Below are 27,260 nucleotides of genomic sequence, written 5' to 3'. Positions count from 1 at the left end.
AAAGAATACAGTTTCCATGTAATTATTTCGGGGCATAAGCTAGCCAGGCGGCCGGGAGCCGGGTGGCAGGAACGCAGCCCGCAGCTCCTTCAACAGCTACAATACTGAAAAAAGTAAGAGCTTGCTACAATACTGAGAGAACCAAGAGCTTACTATAATACTCAGGGGACCAAGAGCTGGCTAAAACACTGTAGGGACCAAGAGAGAGGAGCAAGAGAGTGAACCAGGAGAGAAGACCAATGGAGCAGGCTTAGAGAGACCTCAGAGGCTTCTTGAGAGACAGACATTGACAGTACATAGCAGGCCAAGAAAAGTTCTCAAACATTCAGACAGCCACTGCAAGGATTGGACCAACATACAAAAATTCTGCCAGCCTCATGTGAAGGAAGAGATTGGTAGGTGCCAATGTAAGAAATCATGCAAAAACATAAAAAGCAACATGGTAACAGCAGAACCCAGTGGTCACACAAAAGGAAGACTTGGTCTGCCTAACACAGAAGCAGAAGAAAATTATTTTAAATGTAACTTTATGAAAATGATAGAGAATTTTAAAGAGGAAATAAAAAACTCCCTTCAAGAAATGGAGAAAAAGACAAACAAAAATTGGAAGAAATTAATAGATCCCTCAAGGAAACCCAAGAAAACCAAGAAAAAAAAAAACAAACAGGTGAAGAAAATGGTTCAAAACTTGCAGACTGAAATAGAAGCAATAAAGGAAACACAAACTGAGACTATTCTGAATATGGAAAATCTGGGAAAATGAACAGGAACTACGGAGACAAGTATAACAAACAAAATACAAGAGATAGAAGACAGAATCTCTGGTGTTGAAGATACTTTAGAGGAAATAGACTCATTGATCAAAGAAAACATTAAATCTAACAAATTCTTAACACAAAACATCCAGGAAATCTGGAACACTATGAAAAGACCAAACCTAAGAATAATAGGATAGAAGAAGGAGAATAACTCAAGCTCAAAGACACAGAAAATATATTCAGTGAAATCATAGAAGAAGAAAACTTTCCCAAGGTAAAGAAGGATATTCCTATGAAGGTAGATTGGATCAAAAACAAATTCCCTCACCATATAATAATGAAAACACAAAACATACAAAATAAGGAAATAATATTAAGAGCTGTAAAGGAAAAAGGTCAAGTAACATATAAAGGTAGACTTATCAGAATTATGCCTGACTTCTCAATGGAAACCATGAAAGCCAGAAGGTACTGGGCTGATTTGCTACAGGCACTAACAAAACATGGATACAAGCCCAGACTACTATACCCAGCAAAAATTTAATCACCTTGGATGGGTAAAACAAGATATTCCATGACAAAAACAGATTTAAACAATATGTATCCACAAACCCAGCCCTATAGAAAATATGAGAAGGAAAACCCCAACCAAAGGAAGCTAACTGCACCCACAAAAGCACAGACAACAAATAACCTCACACCAGCAAAACCCAGAGAAGCAAAACACACAAACACTACAACCAAAAAATACAGGAATTAACAACCACAGGCCACTGATATCTCTTAATATCAATGTACTCAATTCACCTATAAGAAGACACAGGCTAAAAGAATGCATACAAAAACAGAATCCAGTATTCTGCTATATACAGAGAACACACCCCAACCTCAAAGACAGACACTACCTCAGAGTAATGAATTGAGAAAAGCTTTTCCAATCAAATGGGCCTAAGAAACAAGAAGGTATAACTATCCTAATATCTAACAAAATAGATTTTAAACTAAAATCAATCAGAAGAGATGGAAAAGAATACTTTATACTCATAACAGGAACAATCCATCAAGATGTAGTCTCAAACCTGAACATCTATACTTCTAATATAAGAGCACCCACATATGTAAAAGAAACATTAAAAAGTAAATCACATATTAAACCCCACACACTAGTAGTAGGAGACTTCAGCACTCCACTCTCCAATGGGCAGGTCAACCAGACAGAAATTTAACCGAGAAATAAGAGAACTAACAGATATCATGAATCAAATGGACTTAACAGACATCTATAGAACATTCCACCCAAACACAAAAGAATATACTTTCTTCTCAGCACCTCATTGAACCTTCTCTAAAACTGATCACATACTCAGTAACAAAGAAAACATCAACAGATACAAAAGAATTGGAGTAACCTCTTCTGTTTTATTGAATCAACATGGATTCAAGTTAGGATTTAACAATAATACTACCTTTAGAAAGCCTACAAACTGTTAAAAATTGAACAATGAACTACTGAACCACACCTGGTTCAAGGAAGAAATAAAGAAATTAAAGGCTTCCTAGAATTCAATGAAAATGAAGGCACAACATAAAGAAAATGGAGAAAGCTCACATCAGTGACTTAACAGCACACCTGAAAGCTCTAGAACAACAACAATAAAAAGACTCAGCCAGGAGGAGTAGAAGACAAGAAATAATCAAATTGAGAGATGAAATCAACAAAATAGAAACAACAACAACAAAAAAAAAAACAACAATACAAATAATCAATGAAACAAAGAGCTGGTTCTTTGAGACCAGACCAGTTTAGAGCAGACCTGACTAGACCTGACCAGACCGGTTTAGACAGGTCTTGACGAGTCCCTACTGGACCAGACTGATGACTACAAGCCTTTGATGATTGCAAAGTAATGATGAAATTGACCAGCTATTGGTAGTAAATGTAGTGAAAGCCTCAGGATTTCATAAGAAACACAATGTGAACAGCAAAAGTTTGAAGATAGATTTTTGTATCACTTGGCAATGACCGAAAGAAATTATAAGGAAATGTCCTACTTGTTCTTTGCATAACTGAACTCCATTACCTGTATAAAGTAGCCAAAAAGGTAATCAAAGAAATGAACTTTGTTGAATGGATGTGTTTCATTGTGCAGAGTTTGAAAAAATAAATTATAAGCATCATACAATAGATACATATCCAGGATTTCAATGGGCAACTGCTTTAAATTCTGAAAAGGCTGATTCTGTAATTACACATTCATTAGAAGTCATGGCCATTTTGTGAATATTTATGATATTTTATTTACATTTTAATAAATAATGCTTGCCTAAAAATCAGAAGGACAAAGCTAAGCCACTAGAGGTCAGGCAGTGTTGGCAAATGCCTTTAATTCCAGGATTTGGAAGACAGAGACAGATGGATCTCTGTGAGTGCAAGGTCACCCTGGCCTACACAAGATCAATGCAGAAACAAATCCAAGTGATGGCAGCTCACACCTTTAATCCTAGTACTGGGGAGTCATGCCTTTAATCCCAGCACTAGAAAGAATATAAAAAGGGAGGAGAGAGGCTTAGCCTGTGTAGTCTGTAGTCATCAAGCCTTGGCAGATATATGACTTCTCAAGTGGCTTCGTTGCTTTGATTTTCTGGTTTTTGGATTGAACTCTGATATCTGTCTCTGGGTTCTTATTATTCATTCTACATTTGGTGCTCAAAGTTTAGGATACAAATTCTCAAAAACAATTGTTTGCCTGAGCCTTTTTAGACACCAACACAGGCTGGGATGCATGTGGGGCTCTAGCCACACCCTGCTATATTCTCTCTCTCTCTCTCTCTCTCTCTCTCTCTCTCTCTCTCTTTCTGTCTCTCTCTCTCCACCATGGGTTGCAGGCTTTCCCTGAACCTCTTTCTCAGACTGCTGTCAAACTAGGTAGCTGCCTTGAAATCCATGATTTTAGTATTCTATGCAGCAGCAACCAGCCTCAAATATACATCAACATCCTTGGTAGATTTGATAAGACAAGTAGGAATTCTTAAAGGGAGGAATCAGAAAAAAAAGTTTTTCCCACCTTTAAAAGGTTTCAATCACCATTGATGGAGAAAACAAGATAATCCATGGAGGAAAAACAGATTTAAACAATACATATCCACAAACCCAACCTTGCAGAAAGTACTAGAAAGAAAACCTCAACCCAAGGAAGCTAACAACATCCACAATAACACAGACATCTGATAACCTTACACCAACACAATCCAAAGAAGGGAAACACACAAACACTACCACCAAAAATTAACGGGAGTAAACAACCACTGGTCATTAATCTCTTAATATCAATGAAATCAATTCACCTATAAAAAGACATGGGTTAAGAGAATAGATATGAACACAGGATCGAGCATTCTGCTGTTCACAAGAAACACACCTCAACCTCAAAGACAGACACAACCTAAGAGTAAAGGGATGGGAAAAGCTTTTCCAATAAAATGGACCTAAGAAACAAGTGGGTGTGGCTATCCTAATATCTAGCAAAGTTGATTTCAAACTAAAATCAATCAGAAGAGATGGAGAAGGACACTTTATACTTATAACAGGAACAATTCCTCAAGATGAAGTCTCAATCCTGAATATCTATGCCCCTAATATGAGAGCTCCTACATATATAAAAGAAAGATTACTAAAACTTAAATCACACATCAAACCACACACACTAATAGTAGGAGATTTAAACACTCCTCTCTCACCAATGGACAGGTCAACCAGACAGAAACTTAACAGACAAAAAGGGGAACTAACAGATGTAATGAATCAAATGAACTTAGCAGATATCTATTGAACATTCCGCCCAAACAGAAAAGAATATACCTTCTTCTCAGCACCTCAGAGAACCTTCTCTAAACTGATCACCTACTTGATAACAAAGCAAACATATACAGACACAAAGATTTGGAGTAATCACCTGTGTCATATTGTATCACCATGGAGTGAAATTAAAATTTAACAACAATACTTACCCCCAGAAAGCCTACAAACTCATGGAAATTGAACAGTCAAGTACTGAACCACCCCTGGGTTAAGGAAGAAATAAAGAAAGAAATTGAAGTCTTCCTTGAATTCAACGAAAATGATGGCACAACGTATCCAAACCTATGGGACACTATGAAAGCAGTACTAAGAGGAAAGTTCATAGCACTAAGTGCCCACATAAAGAAAACGGAGAAAGCTCACAGAGCAACTTAACAGCACAGCTGAAAGCTCTAGAACAAAAAGAAACAGATTCACCCAGGAGAAGTAGAAGGCAGGAAATAATTAAATTGATGGCTGACATCAACAAAATAGAAACAAAACAGTCCAAAGGATCAATGAAACAAAGAGCTGGTTCTTTGAGAAAATCAACAAGATTGACAAACCCCTATCCAAACTAATGAAAAGAAGGAGCAAAGGCATCCAAATTAACAAAATCAGAAATGAAAATGGTAGCATAACAATGGACACTGAGGAATTTCAGAGAATCATTAGGTCTTACTACAAAAGCCTGTTCTCCACAAAATTGTAAAATGTAAAAAAAAAATAGACAATTTTTTAGATAGATACCATATGCCAAAATTAAATCAAGACCAGGTGAGCAAATTAAATAGATCTATAAGATGCAAGGAAATAAAAGGTGTCATCAAAAACCTCCCAACCAAAAAAAAAAAAAAAAAAAAAAAGGTTTCAGTGAAGAATTCTACCAGAAGTTCCAAAAAGAGCTAATACCTATACACTTCAAAGTGTTCCACTTCATAGAAACAGAAGGGACATTGCCAATTGTTTTTATGGGGCTACAATTAGCCTGATACCAAAACCACACAAAGATTCAACCAAGAAAGTGAATTACAGACCAATCTCACTCATGAACATCGATGCAAAAATGACAAATAAGTTACTGGCAAAACAAATCCAAGAACACATCAAAAAAATCATCCATCATGATGAAGTAGGCTGCATACCAGAGATGCAGAGATGGTTCAACATATGAAAATCTATCAATGTAACACATCATATAAATAAACTGAAAGAAAAAAACCATATGATCATTCATTAGATGCTGAAAAAGCATTTGACAAAGTTCAACACCCCTTCATGATAAAGGTTTTGGAGAGATTAGGGATACAAGGATCATATCTAAATATAATAAAAGCAATATACAGCAAGCCAACAGCTAACATCAAATTGAATGGAGAGAAACTCAAAGGGATCCCACTAAAATCAGGAACAAGACAAGGCTGTCCACTCTCTCCATATCTCTTCAACATAATTCTTGAAGTTTTAGTAATAGCAATAAGACAGCATAAGGAGATCAAGGGGATTCAAATTGGAAAGGAAGCAGTCAAATTTTCATTAATAATAGATCATATGATAGTATACATAAGTGACCCCAAAAACTCTACTGGAGAACTCCTACAGCTGATATATACCTCCAGTGATGTGGCAGGATACAAGGTCAACTCAAAAAAACTGAGTAACCCTCCTATACGCAAAAGATAAAGAAGCTGAGAGGGAAATCAGAGAAACATCACCTTTCACAATAGCCACAAATCACATAAAATATCTTGGGGTAACACTGACCAAGGAAGTGAAAGACCTATTGGTCAAGAACTTTAAGGCTTTGAAGAAATAAATGTAAGAAGATACCATAAAATGGAAAGATCTCCCATGCTCTTGAATAGGAAGGATCAAAATAGTAAAAATGACAATTCTACCAAAAGCAATCTATAGATTCAATGCAATCCCCATCAAAATCCCAACACAATTCTTCATAGACCTTGAAAGAACAATAATCAAAAAAGGAAAACCCAGGATGGCCAAAACGATCCTATACAATAAAGGAACCACCTGAGGCATTACCATTCCTGTCATCAAGCTTTATTACAGCTCTATTACAGAGCTACAGTAAGGAAAACAGCTTGGTATTGGCATAAAAACAGAGACGTTGACCAAAGGAATTGAATTGAAGATCTGGATATTAATCCACACACCTATGAACACCTGATTTTTGACAAAGAAGCTAAATTATACAATGAAAAAATAGAAATAATCTTTAACAAATGGTGCTGGCATAACTGGATGTCAACAAGTAGAAACATAAAAATAGATTCATATCTATCCTCATGCACAAAACTCAAGTACAAATGGATTAAAGACCTCAATATAAATCTGACCACAGTGAACCTGATAGAAGAGAAAGTGGGAAGAAGCATTCAATGAATGGGGGCAGGAGATCACTTCCTAAATGTAACTCCAGTAGCATAGACACTAAGAGCAATGATAAATAAATGGGACTTCATGAAACGGAGAAGCTTCTATAAAGCAAAGGAAACAGTCAATAAGACAAAAAAGCAGCCTACTGAATGGGAAAAGATCTTCACCAACCCCACATCAGACAGAGGTCTCATCTCCAAAATATATAAAGAACTCAAGAAATTAGGTATTAAATCTAAATAACCCAATTAAACATGGAGTACTTAACTAAACAGAAAATTCTTGCGCTCTTCCCAGTGGAATGAACTGCTGGGTTTTCATGCCTCTGCCTCCTATCTTGGCCCCCAGGAGAGACGGGAAAGGGCCATTTCTATTCCCATTAGAGATTCTCTGGATTCTGTAAACAAGAACATTTACCAGGAAGAGACTCTTGGGGACACACTACAAGGAAACAGTGCACATGTGGATGAGTAGTGACCTTTTTGCTTTAACAGACTAACTGAAGAATATGAGCAGCTCAGAGCAAAGGAAGTGAAACAGTCGAGAACTGAAATTCTCATTATTGCTGAAACCCTGAACCCAACTTCCAGTGAGACCATAACTGAGTCAGATCTCTATTCCTTCCAAAGCCATGTGTCCAGTCTGTGCCAGTACTGCCCAAGGGGCTATTTAACAGTCAGCCATGGACCATTATCATTGGAGGTCAGTAGAGTCATACTGTGAGACCAAAACAGGAACTATATACCTCACTAGCTAAGGTGTCTGTTTGCAGTTAAGACAGTTAGGAGTAAGCTCCTGTTCATCCTCTCTCAGCAGATTTCAGCTTGGATGACAGACACCATCTAGAAATCAACTGTGGACTACAAATCTCTCCAAGGTGCTGTGAGCTCTGGACTTGCTGAAAGCTGATGTGCGCCAGTCCAGCTGATGAGATTGTTCCCTGTCTCTTTAGCTGGCTCAGATAAGCAGATGCTTCTGAAGAAATTCCAGTGCCTGAATCCCTCCAGGCATTTTGCTGGTATTCCTGCCTTTCTGGGCCCTGATACTGATGTCCTGTTTATAACAGGAAATAGTTACAGAAGAGAGTATTCGACCCTTTGTCCTCAACGGGCTGGATTATTGGGTCAAAACTGTATGTCCCTGATGGAGGGGACAAAATATCTGCCTATAGTTTCAATTAACATACAAAAAGATACATAGTAAAATCAAATATGCCCAGATTTATCAATAGACAGATTTATTTTCTGAAGTAGTTCTACAATATGATGGGGCATTCAACCTACTCTATATAGAAAAAGGAGGTATTTTGTGGAATTAAAATAAAAGTTTTTATATAAGTATACTCATGAATCATTAGAGATAATTTGGCTATATTCAAAATTGTTGCAGAAAAATGGGATCCAATATGAAAAATGACTAGTTCCCATTCTCTTGGTTACTCCGATTTCATCTATCATAGGACTCTTCTGTTTCTGCTAATTACAATTAGTTCTTTCATTCTTAATATCTTAATTAGACACATAAATTCCAGTCTTAGTGTTAAGTGCATGATTACTAGATCCCAATATAACCAAAAGCCCACTATAGAATCAAAAATTTCACACAGGATACAACTGAAGGGGGTGTGAAATCAAAACAGAAACAATGCATCTTGCAAGTTAATGTTTCTGTTTGCAGTTAAAACAGTTAAGAATATGTTCCTGAGCCAAGGGGTGGTGACCCACAGCTTTAATCTCAGCACTCAGGAGGCAGAGGCAGACAGATCTCTGAGTTTGAGGCCAGCCTGGTCTGCAAGTGCTAGTGCTAGGATAGGCTCCAAGGCTACACAGAGAAACCCTGTCTTGAAAAACAAGAAGAAGAAAAAAAAGAAGGAGAAGAAGAAGAAGAACAACAACAACAACAACAAGAACAACAAGAAGAAGAAGAACAAAAACAAGAACAAGTAGAAGAAGAAGAACAAGAACAAGAAGAACAAGAAGAAGAACAAGAAGAACAAGAACAAGAAGAACAAGAACTAGAAGAACAAGAACAAGAAGAACAAGAACAAGAAGAACAAGAAAAAGAACAAAAAGAACAGGAAGAAGTTCCTATTTGTCATGTGCAGGTTAAGGTTTCTATTGGTAATTAAGAATAAGGTCCTGTTTCTTAAATCTGATGTAAATGGAAAACATGTTTTTAACCTACACTAAACCTGCAACCCCATCAACATGATGTATATCTTTACCCTTGTTCCTTCCTGATCATTGTACTCCTCTAACAATGCATAACTGCCAATTCTCCTGCCCCTGTAAACATTTTGTCTCTCTTATAATAGAAACTTAAGGAGGCTGATAAGGCTGCTCTCTAAAAGGGACTTAGGGAGAGACAGACAAACTGACCAGTTCGGGGTATACCCCAAAATAAAGCCTGTATTACCTAGACAATCTTAGATTCAATTTACTCCTCACAATTCCAAGGTTTAGCAGTACCCTCCCAGTAGAGCAAGGGAACTCACCCAGGGACTATTAGGCTCTTGGGCACATCGTAAGTCCTGGTTTTCAGATATGCTGACCTCTCAAGAATTCTCTCTTATACTCACTGTGGTCTGTCCTATCCTCTCTCTCCTCTTAATTGCCAACAGTAACCTCTTCGCATCTGCTGTTGCTAGAAGAATTATGTGAGATTATACTGAATACCTGGTAGAGAGATGGCCAACATTCCATGACCATAAATGCTCATCCTATCTTCTGCCTGGGACCTGGTTTCCTAAACATTCCAAAGTTGAAAATCTGATCTTTCACAGGCCACCAGAATATCTGACTCAGGGGTATTCCCTGATGCTCCACAGGCCACCAGAGCCATGGATTATGATTTTAGCAATACCATGAGCTGGTCCTGAAACACAGTCAATATTAAAAGTTACCTAAATCTATAATTAAAGAGAGTGTGGCTGGGAATGCAGCTCAGATACACAGCACCTGACTAGACAGTATGCGTGAGGCATAGAATTTGTTTCATAGCATTGAAAATTACCCCCCCAAAATAATGGCAATGAATGTTCAAGTCTCTTCAAATCCTGATGTTCTACCCATATTTTACTGCAGTTTGGAGCCTAAAAGCTACTACCTACTGCATTGGATTCATTTGGTGAAAGACTGTGGAACAATGTGCAAGCTTGGACCCTCTTTGGTGACACATGTCATGACTGTCATGACATTGACATTGAATGATGTATTTATACCACAACTATCCAAACGAGACAGTTGATGCCTCAGCCCCTGGCCTGGCCCCTGCAGTGCTGTTGCTAAGCATCAATTGCACACAACAAACCTAACTCTTCTCATTCAAGTCATTGACCCACTTTATAGCTCAGAGGAGACAATACAGTCCAGATAAACATTCACCTTCCCTTGGACAGATCTTGAAAGTGAGGTTCAGAGACATGAAGTGACTTGCCTGAGAACAGGTCAAAACAAGTCACTCTGTCCTTTAGTGACAGAAGAGCTAACCAGATCCTGTCAATCATGATCCTACCTCCCTGCATAGATAAACAAACAGTGACCTCAGAGAGAGGAAGGATTTGGCAAAGGTCATACAGCTGTCAATGGCACAGCCAGCACCAAAACTTCACCATGTCTCTTGGGTGGAGGCTGGCTCTGCCATGTATGTCACATGTTTAATCATCTAAGCTCATAGCTGCACCTCAACTCTAACCAAGTTCTCTGCTGATGCCAATAGCTGGTCCTGCTCCTGCAGGTCAAGGGACCATCCCAGAGGTCAGCAAGATGTAGACAGAAACTCTACAGTTTCCCTTTGTCCCAGGTGGGCTCCTAGGACTCAGAGAATATGGTGAGATTTGAATCAGAGGGAGCAAGCAGCTTTCCTAGTCCTAACAAACCAGGGACTCCTTAATTGGTCTCCAGCTGACAAGACCTCATTGAGGTGCCTGTGGGAATTGACTCATTTACTAAGAAGTATACTACAGAAAGTTTTCTGGGTTACTGTCTGGAGAAGGAAGCAGGGGGAATAGCATAAGGTTGTGCTATTAAAAAACACTGAGGGCTATGAAATGGTCCCTTGGGATGTCACAACAATGGGGGATGCAGAGTTAGACCCGAGGAAATAGTACTTGCTGGGCTTACAGAAGACCCAGTTTGGTTCGCAGCACTAACATGGCAGTTCACAGACATCTGTATCTTCAGCTCTAGAAGATCTAGTACTCTCTTCTGATCTCCTCAGGAACAAGACATGCATGTGAAATACACACATACATGTGGCAAAACACTCATGCACATAAACAAAAGGGCAAACAAAAAGATGTCAACCTTGACATTGCAGACAGAATTTACTTTGGGACAAGAACTCACAAGAAACAACATGAAGAATTATTGATGACAACAGCTCAGTCTTTGTTCAGGCTTGTCCCACTAGCTCTTATAACTTGAATTAATCTCCACATCTCTGTGGTGTCTCCTGGGTGCCTCAATTTTTCTCTTCATCTATCTGCCCAGAAGACCTACCTATAGCTCTTGCATAGCTATTGGACATTCAGGTTTTTCTTATACAGATCACATCAATACCTCTTCATAGTGTACAAACATCTCACAACCTGACATACCAACATGGAGTCAACCGTGACATCTCCATGCCTCTGGAGTGAGAAAACACTCACAAGGCTCATGTATCTTAGATGCGAATAAAAATTTAAGTCCACATATATCAAACTCTCGAGCAGTTTTGAATTTGTTGTTTCTCTGCCATGGTTGCCTCTCCTATAGAATTCTAATCGTAGCTTCTTTTCTTCTAGGCTGGCTAGAGGAATAAAATGTCATGATGTCTACACACTGTCACAAGTTCTGGCCAGTGCTCATGAACTCGAATCTCCATCCCTGCCTTCTGCCTGTGTTTTGGTTTCCCAAGGATTCAATAGGAGGAGAACTTCCTGTTGAGAGTGATGATTGATAAGGGGTTAGAATTCCTGTGAGCTGCTCCTTAAACACAGCCAGTAGTAAAAGTTAATTATGAAATGATAAATAAATTGTACTGGAAGCAAAGCCAGAGTGCCTAGGAATGTGGCTCAGCTGTATAGCACCTGAGTAAATAGAATGCTTGAGGCTAGAGTTTGAATCATGGCATTAAAAAAAAAAAATGAAGGCAACACAAGCTATGAACTCTACACATCCTGACGACCAAACCCATTTTCCTGTGAACTTTATTGCAGCAATTGTTTAGTGTAATACATTTTCTGGTTGAAATACATTATAATAACATGCAATCTCAACTGCTGTTCAATGGCCTGTGTTGCAATCATTGCTTTGGTCACGATTGGTGTATCTACACCTTTCTAATTGGCAATTGGCACTAATCAGAAGCACCTTGGGCCCTGCAGTGCTGTTGCTAAGCCTTGTTCCACAGCTCTAACCCCAACTCTCCTTGCTCCTGTTGCTGATCCTCATCAGCTCTGGAGAGGCAGTCGAGTCCAGGCAGAGAGGCTTCTCCACCAGGATTAATGAAGAAATAGAGGTTCCCAGAGAAGTAGGCAGTTCTGTGATTGAGTGTCACATATAGAATGACACAGCCACCCTGACACTGTTGGTTTTAGTCATGGAGATTTTATTATAGATGTTTAGAAACGGGTTCAAGAGGGAAACACACACACACACACACACACACACACACACACACACACACACACACCAATTGAGTTAGACATAAGAGAGCCACACGCCTGCTCCAAGGGATTGCACGTGCTGTATTTTAAAAAGACTGCAGCACTTAGAGATTCCATAGAATAGTTCTATCTGCCCATTGAACAGAAAAGAACCCAGAAGACATAAGCAGTTTGGCAAAGGTTACCCAACAAGTAAATGGTAAAACCAACTCCTGGGACTGGCCACTTGTGTCTGGGGGTGAGGCTGAATCTGACACGTCTATCAGATGCTTAATGTGTGAGTTCAAGCTATTTGCTGTACATGGGTTCTAACCAAAAAGGCTCCTGTTTCTCAGAGCTGGGCTGACTCCACAGTAGTCATGGCATCACCCTAGAGACCAGCATGAAAAAAAATCAAACTCTAGAGACTTCATTCTGACTCAGGTGGACCCATAGGCCTGAAGGAGAAGATGCCAAGCTTTGAGGAAGGAGAATCCGCAGGTATCACAACTGGGTCTCCTTAATTGACCCCAGCTGACAAAACCTCATTAATGGAGCATGTGAGAATTGCCTCATTTTGTAAGATGAGCACTTCAAAAAGTTACCTGGTTTTGTGTCTGGAGAAGGATCCTACAAGAAAGAGCAGGATATTGAACTGTCACTAAACAATGTGACAGTTAAAATGGTCCCTTGGGACATCACTATGAATCTCATAGCTGGTTTCACATGTGTGTTTCCTCACCAGATCCTCACAGCAGGCCTAGAAGCTAAGCCTATGGTTCCCATTTCACAGATGTGGAGAATATGACAGACCCTGAGCCTTTGCCATGGCCAAGCCTAGGAGAGTTACTGACTCTAGTTTAAGGCATTTTGGTGTTCTTTCCATCAGAAAGGCCGTGTAAGGCCAGCATAGCCAGATCCTTACCCTTTTAGAACCATAAAATCTAAATCCTCCAAATAAAAGTGATTCTCAACCAGGTGGGATAATCTGTGGGAGCCTGAAAACTTCATGTGTGGCCTCCTTAAGGTACATGTGTGTGTGTGTGAACATATGTATGTATATATATATATATATATATATATATATATATACATATACACATTCATATATATGGTTGCACATTGACATTTGATGATGGCAGCTTTGTGACCATGTTATGGGTACCCAGTTAATTATGAACCCTGATTTAAAAAGAATTATAAAAGTTAACAAGAGCATTTTTATCTACTGAAATATATTTATACATATCTCTAACGTAGATAGATAGATAGATAGATAGATAGATAGATAGATAGATAGATAGATAGATGGATGGATGGATAGATATATGGATAGATAGATAGATAGATAGATAGATAGATAGATAGATAGATAGATGGATGGATGGATAGATAGGTGGATAGATAGATAGATAGATAGATAGATAGATAGATAGATAGATAGATATGTAGATAGATGGACTGAGTTCACATGGTCATTTAAAGGCTTGTGTTCATGGATCAGAAGACTATGTTCTTAGGATGTCAATATATCATAAACAGATACACAGACTCAATGTGCTCTATCATATCCTAGCAGTCACTGTTTTGAAATTGTCAAATGGATCCTAAAGTTCAATGGAGAGGGCGAGGGACTCAGAAGAGGCCTGTGGTGGTTTGAATAAGAATGACTCCATTGGCTCCTATATTTGAATGTTTAGTTTCTAGACAGTGGAACACTTTGGAAGGATTAGAAGAATAGGAGGTGTGGCCTTGTTGAGGAAGTGTGTCACTGGACGTGGGCTTTGAGATTTCAAAAGCACATACTAAGTCCACTGTCTCTCTGCTGTGGATCAGGATATAGATTTCAGCTACTGTCCAGAGCCATGAGCATCACCATACCACTACCATGATGATGAATAGGGAACTAAAACCTCTGGAACTGTAAGCAAGAACCCAATCACATGGTTTCCTTCAAAACAGAGTAGCTGTGCTCCTAATGTCTATTCACAGCAATAAACCAGTGAGGAAGAAAAGGCCAAATAATCTTACATGATGATATTTTGTTTATGATCTAACAAATAAAGCTTGCCTAAAGATCAGAGTGCAGAGCTAGCCACACTAGTTAGCTATGGAGGTCAGGCAGTAGTGGCAAGCACCTTTAATCCCAGCACTCAGGAGACAGAGGTAGGCAGATCTCTGATAGTTCAAGGCCACCCTGAGCTACACGAAACTGATCCATTCTAAAAGTGAAACAGCTCACACAAAGGTGATTCCAGCACTTGAGATCACATTCCTGTAATCCCAGCACCAGGGAGGTGGAGACAGGAGTGATTCAGCTGAGTGGAGAAGGGAATATAGGGTGGGAGGAGACAGGAGCTCATTGCAGTCAGTCTGACGCTGTCAGTCTTAAGCAGTCTGAGGACAGAATCATCCATTTGCTCTGAGCACTGGGAGAGGTATGAACTCTAGTGGCTGCCACTCTGCTTCTCTGATTCTTCAGCTTTCACCCCTTGATAGCTGACTCCGAGTTTTGATTATTAAGAACAGTTACAATTCAAGCTACATCTGGTGCCTAACTTTTGGAGATGGATTCATGAGGAAGCTGTTTTCCTGGACAGACTTTGCAGCAATTGGCATATGCCTGAGCTACACTCGACTGGAGTCACTGCCCCACCCCCTAGGTTAATCTTTCTTCTCTCCTGGTGGACTTTCCCTGGACCCCCTTCTCCAGATGCTGCCAAAACTAAGTGGGTGCCTTGAAATATGGTCAGGCATATAAAGTTCTAAGCAGCGGTAATCATCAGCCTCACATCTTCATTTTTGCCATCAGCAGATTCGGTGAGAAAATTAGGAATTCTTTTTTTTTCACTATTTAATATTAAAAAACTAAAAGCAATCTTTTTTCATTTTACATACCAATCCTAGTTCCCACTCCCTATCTTCCTCCCATTCCCTCCACTGACCCCCTCACCACGCCCCCCCCCCCCCCCGTCCACTCCTCAGAGAGGGTAAGGTACATTACTTTGGGGAACATCCAAGGCCCTCCCTACTATATCTAGGCAGAACAAGGGATCCAGCTAAATAGAATAGGTTCCCCAAAACTAATAAATGCAGTAAGAATAAATCCTGGTGCCTCTGCCAGTGGCCCCTCAGTCTGCCCCAGCCATACAACTGTCACCCACATTCAGAGGGAATAGTTTGAACCTATGCTGTTTCCTTCCCTGTCCAGTTGGAGGTGGTGAACTCCCATTAGCTCAGGTAGACTGTTTCAGTGGTGTTACCATTATGGTCTTGACCTTTTAGCTCATATTCTCACTCCTTCCACTCTTTTTTTTTCTTCTTTTTTTTTCTTCTTTTTTTTTATTAATTAATTTATTTAATTATTAAAGATTTCTGCCTCTTCCCCGCCACCACCTCCCATTCCCTCCCCCTCCCCCAATCAAGTCTTCCTTCCTCCTTAGCCCAAAGAGCAAGCAGGTTTCTCTGCCCTGTGGGAGGTCCAAGGACCACCCACCTCCATCCAGGTGTATTAAGGTGAGCATCCAAACTACCTGGGCTCCCACAAAGCCATTACGTGCAATAGGATCAAGAACCCATTGCCATTGTTCTTCAGTTCTCAGTAGTCCTCATTGTCCATTATGTTCAGCGAGACCGGTTTTGTCCCATGCTTTTTCAGTCCCCGGCCAGCTGGCCTTGGTGAGTTCCCGATAGAACATCCCCATTGCCTCAGTGTGTGGGTGCACCCCTCGCAGTCCTGAGTTCCTTGCTCGTGCTCACTCTCCTTCTGCTCCTCCTTTGGATCGTGAGACTTCAGTCCAGTGCTCCAATGTTGGTCTCTGTCTCTGTCTTCTTTTTTTTTTTTTTTTTTTTTGTTGTTTTTTAAACTTTAATGATGTAAACAAAAATATACCTAAAAGCGAAGCTTCTGGAAAAACCATTTGTTCTTTCCTGTCTTGTATCGTTCCTCAAATTTGACCTTGGCTTCCCGCCTTGCCTTTCGTTTCAGGGCTGGGTCCCTAAAGACATCCTTGTTGACAACAGTTTTGTCCAGGGGGATGTCAACAGAGTACCTTGTGGGCATCAGGTGGTTGTAGTTATAAACCTTCACAAAGGACTTGATCTTGGATCTCTTGGCGACTTTCTTCTTGCCCATGGCAGCCGTCACTTTTCGGGGATAGCGGTCAATTCCAGCCACCAGGGCATGGCTGTAAGGGCGGTCTGAGGTGCCATCATCAATGTTCTTCACGATGACGGCTTTGCGTCCCGAGTAGCGTCCAGCCAGGACGAGCACCACTTTCCCGGGTTTCATGAACTTGCCCATTTCGACAGCGAGCAGCCGGTTCCCAGCAGAAAGGAAAGGAGGTCTGTCTCTGTCTTCTTTCATCGCCTGATGAAGGTTAATATTCAGGGGGATGCTTATATGTTTTTCTTTGGGTTCACCTTCTTATTTAGCTTCTCTAGAATCACGAATTATAGTCTCAATGTCCTTTATTTATGGCTAGAAACCAAATATGAGTGAGTACATCCCATGTTCCTCTTTTTGGGTCTGGCTTACCTCACTCAGGATAGTGTTTTCAATTTCCGTCCATTTGTATGCAAAATTCAAGAAGTCATGGCGGTTTCTCAGGAAAGTCGGGTTCAACCTACCTCTCGACCCAGCAATACCACTATTGGGAATATACCCAAGAGATGCCCAAACATACAACAAAAGTATATGCTCAACTATGTTCATAGCAGCATTGTTTGTAATAGCCAGAACCTGGAAACAACCTAGATGTCCTTCAATGGAAGAATGGATGAAGAAAGTATGGAATATATACATATTAGAGTACTACTCAGCAGTAAAAAACAATGACTCCTTCCACTCTTCAACTGGACTTCAACTCTGACTCTGTTTCCATCAGTTGTTGGATGAAGGTTCTATAGTGATATTTAAGATATTCATCAATCTGACTACAGGGAAAGGCACCCTCTCCTCTATTGCTTAGGGTCTTAGCTGGGGTCGTCTTGTGGATTCCTGGGAATTTCCCTAGTGCTAGGTTTCTTGATAGCCCATTAATGGCTCCCTCAATCAAAATATCTCCTATCGGGAAGTGGCGGAACCCCAGCCCGCTCCGGACGGAAGCAGCGGGACCCCGGCCCGCGCGAACGGAAGCAGCAGACCCCCCGGCCCGCACAGTTAAATCAAGTAGGTTTTTTGGGGCCTGGCCTGTAGAGAGGGAGGCCTTTTATTGGCGAGGTCCACGGGCGAACGGGGAGCCAGGTCCTGTCCCTGAAGACCCTCCTGAGTGGGGAGAGTGTTCTGGGCCTGCGCAGGGACACAGGAAACGGAGCGGGAGCATTCTCAGACCCCCTTCACCCCCCTGGTAAGCCTGCGAAGGCTGATACCCTCTGCGGGGGCTGCTCCTCCTCTACTGCCTCTCTATTTCTGACACATCCAAGCTTGTGCCCAGGGCCCTCTTCCACTCCCCCTCCCTTCTGCGGGGCTGCGGGATCACCCAGTATAGCCTGTTTGGGCACTGGGTCAGGAGCTTGGGGCAGAGGACAGTGGGAGTTTCTCTGTCTTGGTGGCTGGCCTACAAAAGGGTAGGCCTTTTGTGAACGAGGTCCTGGGCAAACGGGGAGCCTGGTCCTGGTCCTGGTCCTGAAGATCCTTCTGAGTGGTGTGAGCGATCTCAGCCCACGGCGGGAGCCAGGAAACAGAGTGAGGGCACTTTGTAAGCGGAGCCCTTGGCCAGCAGGGAAACCTGTTCTTGACTTAAAAGACCCATTAGATAGCATTGTTAGGAGAAGATGGGCAGGCGCCAAGGCAAGAATTCACCCAACAATATGAAAAACAAGATGGAAACACCAGAACCCAATGATCTTACAACAGAAGGACTTGAACACCCTAACACAGAAAAAATTGACTTTATGATAGCAATAGAGTCCCTTAAACAACATGTAAAAAACACCATTATAGAAATGGATGAGAAGTATAACAAAAAGTTTGATGAAATGAGTAAATACGTAAATGATGCCCTGGGAAACCAAGAAAAAATGATCAAACAGGTAATGGAAACAGTTCAAGAACTGAAAACGGAAATTGAAGCAAGGAAGAAAACACAAAATGAGGACCAGTTGGATATGGAAAATCTAGGTCAACGAGCAGAGGCTACAGAAACAAACATAATCACAGACTACAAGAGATAGAAGAAAGAATCTCAGATTCTGAAGACAACATAGAGAAAATAAACCCACTGATCAAAGAAAACAGCAAAACCAACAAAGTTTCGTCGCAAAACATTCAGGAAATATGGGACACAATAAAAAGACCAAACCTAAGAATAATAGGGATACAAGAAGGATAAGAGTCACAACTCAAAGGTCCAGAAAATATTTTTAACAAAATTATAGAAGAAAACTTTCCCAACATAAAGAAAGATATTCCTTTGAATATTCAAGAAGCATACAGAACACCAAACAGACTGGATCAAAGAAAAACATCCCCTCGCCATATTATTATCAAAACACAAAATATACAGATTAAAGAAAGAATATTAAGAGCTGCAAAGGAAAAAGGGCAAGTTACTTATAAAGGTAAACCGATCAGACTTACACCTGACTTCTCTATGGAAACCATGAAAGCCAGAAGGTCCTGGATAGAGGTACTGCAGAAACTAAGAGACCATGGATGCAAACCCAAACTACTATACCCTATAGCTATCGTTCACTATCAATGGAGAAAACAAGACATTCCAGGATAAGAACAAATTTAAACAATACGTAGCCAAAAATCCAGCCCTACAGAAAGTAATAGAAGGAAAATCACAACACAAGGAATCCAACATAGCCAACACTGCCTACAATAACTCAGGCATCTAGCGACCCTTCACCAGCACGACTCAAAGAACGGAGACATACAAACTCTACTACAAAAAACAATAGGAATAACCAGAGTAATCAACCACTGGTCATTAATATCACTTAATATTAATGGTCTCAATTCACCTATAAAAAGACACAGACTAAAAGATTGGATACGAAACCAGGATCCAACATTCTGCTGTTTGCAAGAAACACATCTCAACCACAAAGACAGGCATCTACTCAGAGTAAAGGAATGGGAAAAGGTTTTTCAAGCAAAAGGTCCTAAGAAAAAAGCAGGTGTGGCCATACTAATTTCTAACAAAACGGACTTCAAACTAAAATCAATCAGAAGAGATCGAGATGGACACTTTATACTCATAACAGGAACAATTCATCAGGATGAAGTCTCAATCCTGAATATCTACGCCCCTAATATAAAAGCACCCACTTATGTAAAAGAAATATTACTAAAACTCAAGGCAGACATCAAACCACACACACTAGTAGTAGGAGACTTCAACACACCTCTCTCACCAATGGACAGGTCAAGCAGACAGAAACCTAATAGAGACTTAAGAGAATTGTTGGAGGTAATGAAGCAAATGGACTTAACCGACATCTATAGAACACTCCACCCAAATAGGAAAGAATATACCTTCTTATCTGCAGCTCATGGAACCTTCTCGAAAATTGACCACATACTCGGTAACAAAGGAAACCTCCACAGATTCAAAAAAATATCAGTGTCCTCCTGTGTCTTATCAGATCACCACAGATTAAAGTTAGAAGGCAACAACAATGCTACCCCCAAAAAGCCGACAAACTCATGGAAACTGAACAGTCAACTACTGAACCACACCTGGGTCAAGGAAGAAATTAAGAAAGAAATTAAAGTCTTCCTTGAATTTAATGAAAATAAAGAGACAACATACTCAAACCTATGGGACACGATGAAATCAGTGCTCAGAGGAAAGTTCATAGCACTAGGTGCCCACTTAAAGAAAACGGAGAAAGCATACATTGGGGACTTAACAGCACACCTGAAAGCTCTAGAAAAAAAAGAAGCAGACATGCCCAGGAGGAGTAGAAGACTGGAAATAATCAAACTGAGGGCAGAAATCAACAAAATAGAAACACAGAAAACATTCCAAAGAATCAATGAAACAAAAAGTTGGTTCTTGGAGAAAATCAACAAGATCGACAAACCCCTATCCAAATTAATTAAATGACAGAGAGAGAACACGCAAATAAACAAGATCAGAAATAAAAAGGGGGACATAACCACAGACACAGAGGAAATTCAGAGACTCATTAGATCTTACTACAAAAGCCTGTATGCCACAAAACTGGAAAATGAAAAAGAAATGGACATTTTTGTAGATAAGTACCATATACTGAAGCTAAACCAAGAAGAGGTGAACGATCTACATAGACCGGATAGTCGCGAAGAATTAGAAATGGTTATCAAAAATCTTCCTTCCAAAAAAAGCCCAGGACCAGATGGTTTCAATGCAGAATTCTACCAGACCTTCCAAGAAGAGCTAATACCTATACTTCTTAATGTATTTCACAATATAGAAACAGAAGAGTCATTACCAAATTCCTTTTATGAAGCTACAATTACCCTGATACCAAAACCACACAAAGACCTAACCAAGAAAGAGAATTACAGGCCTATCTCACTCATGAACATTGATGAAAAATCCTCAATAAAATACTGGCAAACCAAATACAAGAACAAATCAGAAAAATTATCCATTATGATCAAGTAGGCTTCATCCCAGAGATGCAGGGCTGGTTCAACATACGCAAATCTATCAATGTAATCCACCATATAAATAAACTGAAAGAAAACAACCATATGATCATTTCATTAGACACTGAAAAAGCATTCGACAAAATTCAACACCCCTTTATGATTAAGGTCTTGGAGAGATAAGGGATAAAAGGATCATACCTAAATATAATAAAAGCTATCTACAGCAAGCCGACAGCCAACATTAAATTAAACGGAGAAAAACTCAAAGCCATCCCACTAAAATCAGGAACACGACAAGGATGACCACTCTCTCCATACCTCTTCAATATAGTGCTTGAAGTTCTAGCAATAGCAATAAGACAACATAAGGGGATCAAAGGGATTCGTATTGGAAAGGAAGAAGTTAAGCTTTCATTATTTGCAGATGATATGATAGTATACATAAGCGACCCAAAAAACTCTACCAAAGAACTCCTACAGCTGATAAACACCTTTGGGAATGTGGCAGGATACAAGATCAACTCCAAAAAATCAGTTGCCTTCCTATACACAAAAGATAAGGAAGCAGAGAGGGACATCAGAGAAGCATCACCTTTCACGATAGCCACAAATAGCATAAAATATCTTGGGGTAACTCTAACCAAGGAAGTGAAAGATCTATTTGACAAGAACTTTAAGTCTTTGAAGAAAGATATCGATGAGGACACCAGAAAATGGAAGGATCTCCCTTGCTCTTGGATTGGGAGGATCAACATAGTGAAAATGGCAATTCTACCAAAAGCAATCTATAGATTAAACACAATCCCCATCAAAATTCTTCACAGATCTGGAAAAGAAAATAATCAACTTTATATGGAAAAACAAAAAACCCAGGATAGCCAAAACAATCTTATACAATAAAGGACTGTCTGGAGGCACTACCATCCCTGACTTCAAACTCTATTACAGAGCTACAGTATTGAAAACAGCTTGGTATTGGCATAGAAACAGAGAAGTCGACCAATGGAATCGAATAGAAGACCCTAGCTTTAACCCACAAACATATGAACACCTGATTTTTGATAAAGGAGCTAAAAGTATACAATGGAAGAAAGAAAGCATCTTTAACAAATGGTGCTGGCAAAACTGGATGTCAGCCTGTAGAAGAATGAAAATAGATCCATATCTATCACCATGCTCAAAACTCAAGTCCAAATGGATTAAAGACCTCAATATCAGCCCAAACACACTGAACCTGATAGAAGAGAAAGTGGGAAGTACTCGACAACACATGGGCACAGGAGAACACTTCCTATGTACAACCCCAGCAGCACAGACATTAAGGGTATCATTGAATAAATGGGACCTCCTGAGACTGAGAAGCTTCTGTAAAGCAAAGGACACTGTCACTAAGACAAAAAGGCAACCCACTGACTGGGAGAAGATCTTCACCAACCCCGCAACAGACAAAGGTCTGATCTCCAAAATATATAGAGAACTCAAGAAAGTAGACCGTAAAGGGCTAATCAACCCAATTAAAAAAAAATGGGGCTCTGAGCTGAAAAGAGAATTCTCAACAGAAGAAGTTCGAATGGCCAAAAGACACTTAAGGTCATGCTCAACTTCCCTAGTGATCAGGGAAATGCAAATCAAGACAACTTTAAGATACCATCTTACACCTGTCAGAATGGCTAAAATCAAAAACACCAATGATAGCCTTTGCTGGAGAGGTTGTGGAGAAAGGGGTACACTCATCCATTGCTGGTGGGAATGCAAACTTGTGCAACCACTTTTGAAAGCAGTGTGGCGGTTTCTCAGGAAATTCGGGATCAACCTACCCCTGGACCCAGCAATACCACTCTTGGGAATATACCCAAGAAATGCCCTATCATACAACAAAGTATATGCTCAACTATGTTCATAGCAGCATTGTTTGTAATAGCCAGAACCTGGAAACAACCTAGATGCCCTTCAATGGAAGAATGGATGAAGAAAGTATGAAATATATACATATTAGAGTACTACTCAGAAGTAAAAAACAATGACTTCCTGAATTCTGCATACAAATGGACGGAAATAGAAAACACTATCCTGAGTGAGGTGAGCCAGACCCAAAAAGAGGAACATGGGATGTACTCACTCATATTTGGTTTCTAGCCATGAATAGGGGACGTTGAGCCTATTATACGTGATCCTAGAGAAGCTAATTAAGAAGGTGAACCCAAAGAAAAACAATTAGGTGATGAAAGGAGACAGAGACAAAGACCCACATTGGAGCACCAGACTGAAATCTCAAGGTCCAAATCAAGAGCAGGAGACAGAGCACGAGCAAGGAACTCAGGACTGCGAGGGGTGCACCCACACACTGAGACAATGGGGATGTTCTATCGGGAACTCACCAAGGCCAGCTGGCCTGGGTCTGAAAAAGCATGAGATAAAACCGGACTTGCTGAACATAATGGACAATGAGGACTACTGAGAACTCAAGAACAATGGCAATGGGTTTTTGATCCTACTGCACGTACTGGCTTTGTGGGAGCCTAGGCAGTTTGGATGCTCACCTTACTAGACCTGGATGGAGGGGGATGGTCCTTGGACTTCCCACAGGGCAGGGAACCCAGATTACTCTTAGGGATGATGAGGGAGGGGGACTTGATGGGGGAGGAGGAGGGAAATGGGAGGTGGTGGCGGGGAGAAGGCAGAAATCTTTAATAAAAAAATTTAAAAAAAAAAGAATCCAAATATTTTAAGTAGTATGTGGACAGAAACACAGGTTTCTGGGAGAAGAAAAACAATGCTTCACTATCGGGTCTATTGACTTGAAAGTCACTCAAAATAGGTTTTTTGTAGAATTAACAGTTTGGACTTATTATTAAAGGTATTCTTCTTAAAAAAAATATCTCTTATCTTCTCTCATCTTTCTCCTTCCTCCATCTCAACTATCCCATTCCCTCAAGTTCTCCTCCCTCCTCCCCTTGTCTTCCCCTCGTCTTCCCCTTCTGCCCTCCCTACTCCCCCCACCCCCATGCTCCCAATTTTGTCAGGCAAACTTGTCTATTTCCTTTTTCCAGGTGGATATATGTATGTTTTTTTAGGGTTTACCTTGTTACTTGGCTTCTCTCAAATCATGAACTATAGCCTCAATATCCTTTGCAGAGAAATGCAAATCAAAACAACTCTGAGATACCTAATCTTGCACCAGTCAGAATGGCTCAGATCAAAAACACCAATGATAGCTTATGCTGGAAAGGATATGGAGTAAGGGGTAATTTCCTCAATTGCTGGTGAGAATACAAACTTTTACAACCTTTCTGGAAATCAGTATGGCAGCTTCTCAGCAAATTGGGAACCAACCTACCTCAGGACCCAGAAATACCACTCTTTGGCATATACCCAAAAGATGTTCAACCATACTACAAGGACATGTGCTCAACTATGTTCATAATAGCATTATTTGTAATAGCCAGAACCTGGAAACAACCTAGATACCCCTCAACCAAAGAACTGAAAATTCTTAAGTGGGGAAATACATAAAAAGAGAGAGCTTCTTCCAACAATAAAAAATGAGAAACATGATTATGATAGAGGAAGTTAGGTCTCTGTATGATTATGCAATGCATGATTTAAAAATGGAACAATTAAATGAAGGGATGATCAACTTAACTGGGACTGACATAATGTTAATTATTATTTTGATAATCCATGTCATTTTTCTGATTTTTTTATTTTAATCTATTTTTTTATAAAACTACTTTTTCTCATTTTTCATGCCAAATCCATTTCCCACTTCCTCCCCTCCTCCTGCTCACTCCACCTTGCACCCCTTCCACCCCCTACCCCACTCCCCCTTCCACTCCTTAGAGAGGGTAAGGCTTCCCATGGGGAGTCAACAAAGTCTAGCACATTGCTTTGAGGCATAACCAAAGTCCTGCCCAATATATCTACTCTGGGCAAGGTATTCCTCCAGAGAGAATGGATTCCAAAAAGCCAGAATAAGAAGTAGGAATAAATCCTGGTCTCACTGTCAGTGGCTCCACAGTCTACCCAGCCATACAACTATCACCCATATTCAGAGGGTCTAGTTAGGTCCTCAGCTCGCTCCCTTGCTGTCAGACTGGTGTTGGAAGGCTTCCATTAGCTCAGGTAAGCTGTTTCAGTGAGTGTCCACATCATGGCAGGTGGGCTAACAACCTTAGGCAGCTCATCTCTAATTCTGTGAGGTAATGGTAATGATAATGATAATCTTGATTGACCAACAGTAGAATGACTGTTCTGGTAGCTGGTGTGTATGAGAATTTTAGGATATATAGTGATGTTTGCAGCTGTCACGGTTGTGGCACTAAAGCAGGTCCTGGTGCAGGACCTGAATGACTATGAGACCTAGCAGAGCTGAAAGTAACTACACCTAACAAATCTGATTAGTTAGAGCCAGTGTGGGGTAGAGCACAACCTGACTGTGGAGCATGCTGAGCAAAAAGTCAGGCACGCAGAGCCACCTGGAAGCACTCCCATGAGCAGGTGCATGAGACTCAGTTGCCCATGGGAAATGCTTGCACCAGGGTGGACATAGGCAAATCTGCCACAGGCACCACTTTATCTTTTGATTTTAATTTATTTTTTAATTTTATTTTATTTTTCTCTGCTCCTCCTCCTCCTGCCCACTTCTGCCTCCCGTCCAGCCCACCCCCATCCACTTCTCTCAATGGGTAAGGGCTCCCATGTGAGGTCAACAAAGTCTGACACGTTAAGTTGTGGCAGGGCCAACCCCCATCCCCCACATGAAGGCTGAGCACGGCCTGCCACCATAGGGAATGGGCTCCAATAAGCACACAGTGCAAGTTTCACCGCTGTCTCCCACGTATTGAGGACCAGGTCCGATCCCATGCAGTCTGCACAGCTGTCAGTCTAGGGCTCGTGAGCTCCTGGGAGCTTGGTGCAGCTGTCTCTGTAGATTTCTCCCTTGCGGCGTACCACACCCGTCTGTGCTCTAGGCACCACCGTAAAGTTTGTGAACTGGGCAAGGGGCTGGAGATTGAAACACACAAAGACGCACAGACAGAGAGAGACAGGTCATCCTTGATGCCAGAATGCCCCAAGAATTCCCCCTTTATTGTGTTCAGGGGCAGCTTTAGCCACACCCCAGCCAAACTCACCAGAAAGCACTCTCCTGCCATCAGGAACTCTAACTGCAGTTAGAGTTTCTCAGAGCAGCTGTAGGCACTCAGATCAGGGGAGAACAAGTTGTTTCAGGATCTGGGTGTTCACAGCTCCCAACACTCCCTCATGATCTTTACCTCCCTTGCTCATGTATTACCTCCTCCCTCTCTTCAGTTGGATTTCTGGAGCTTGGCGTGGTGGTTGGTTGTGGATCTCTGCATCTTGTTCTGTTAGTTGCTAGATGAAGGCTCTATGATGTTAGTGGTGGTATTCACCCATCTGATCAGAGGGAAAGTTCAGTTCAGGCACCCACCCCACTATTGATAGGACTCTTATTTGGGGTCATTGTTGTGGATTTGGGGGAATTTCCCTAGCACCAGGTTTCTTTCTAACCCCATAGTGGCTCTATCAAGATCTCCCTTTCATTGCTCTCCCACTTCATCCCTCTCCTCCCTAAACTATCCCATTTCTCCATGTTCTCACTCCTATCTCCTCCTTTCTACCACCCTCTCACCCCCAGATTGAGTGCCAGAGTGCTGTAGTTATACGACAATGGAGACTTACACCAAGTGTGTGTAAAACAGCGTCTGAGGCCAGACAGTGTATGGCAGAGGGAGAACCTCTACCCAGAATCTTTGAACAAACTTCAGGTCAGAATTTATTCATCATGGGCAGTCCAGAATATTGGCAATGACAGGAATTTTAGAAATCTGCCAAAGAAAGATCCATGCACAAGAGTAGCCTTCTCAAGAGACAGGACAAACGTGCTACAAGTGTTAGTGCTGTAGGAGCAGACCAGAAAACCTAGGGAGTCAGGGGGCTCAGGCACTGGCAAGCCCTGAGCCTGTCTCTCTTCCTCCTTTGCCTTCTCTTTGGAGGAAAGAACCTGGGGCATAGAGGTAAGGTGGAGGC

General features: G+C 40.9%; 2 protein-coding genes across 5 annotated transcripts in view; both read right to left on the bottom strand.

Annotated features, from left to right (window-relative positions):
* The window catches only part of Nxpe4 (neurexophilin and PC-esterase domain family member 4), a 292,750-nt gene that overhangs the window by 123,810 nt on the left and 141,680 nt on the right, over window positions 1–27,260 (bottom strand). The window lies entirely within an intron of this gene.
* Window positions 16,483–16,963, bottom strand: LOC130873124 (60S ribosomal protein L27). The gene has a single exon (XM_057767691.1). It carries the CDS (start codon window positions 16,923–16,925, stop codon window positions 16,515–16,517), a length of 411 nt encoding a protein of 136 aa, XP_057623674.1. The 5' UTR covers window positions 16,926–16,963; the 3' UTR covers window positions 16,483–16,514.

Source organism: Chionomys nivalis, chromosome 4, assembly GCF_950005125.1.
Source record: "Chionomys nivalis chromosome 4, mChiNiv1.1, whole genome shotgun sequence".
Taxonomy (NCBI): domain Eukaryota; kingdom Metazoa; phylum Chordata; class Mammalia; order Rodentia; family Cricetidae; genus Chionomys; species Chionomys nivalis.
This window is presented reverse-complemented; position numbering and strand designations above follow the sequence as displayed.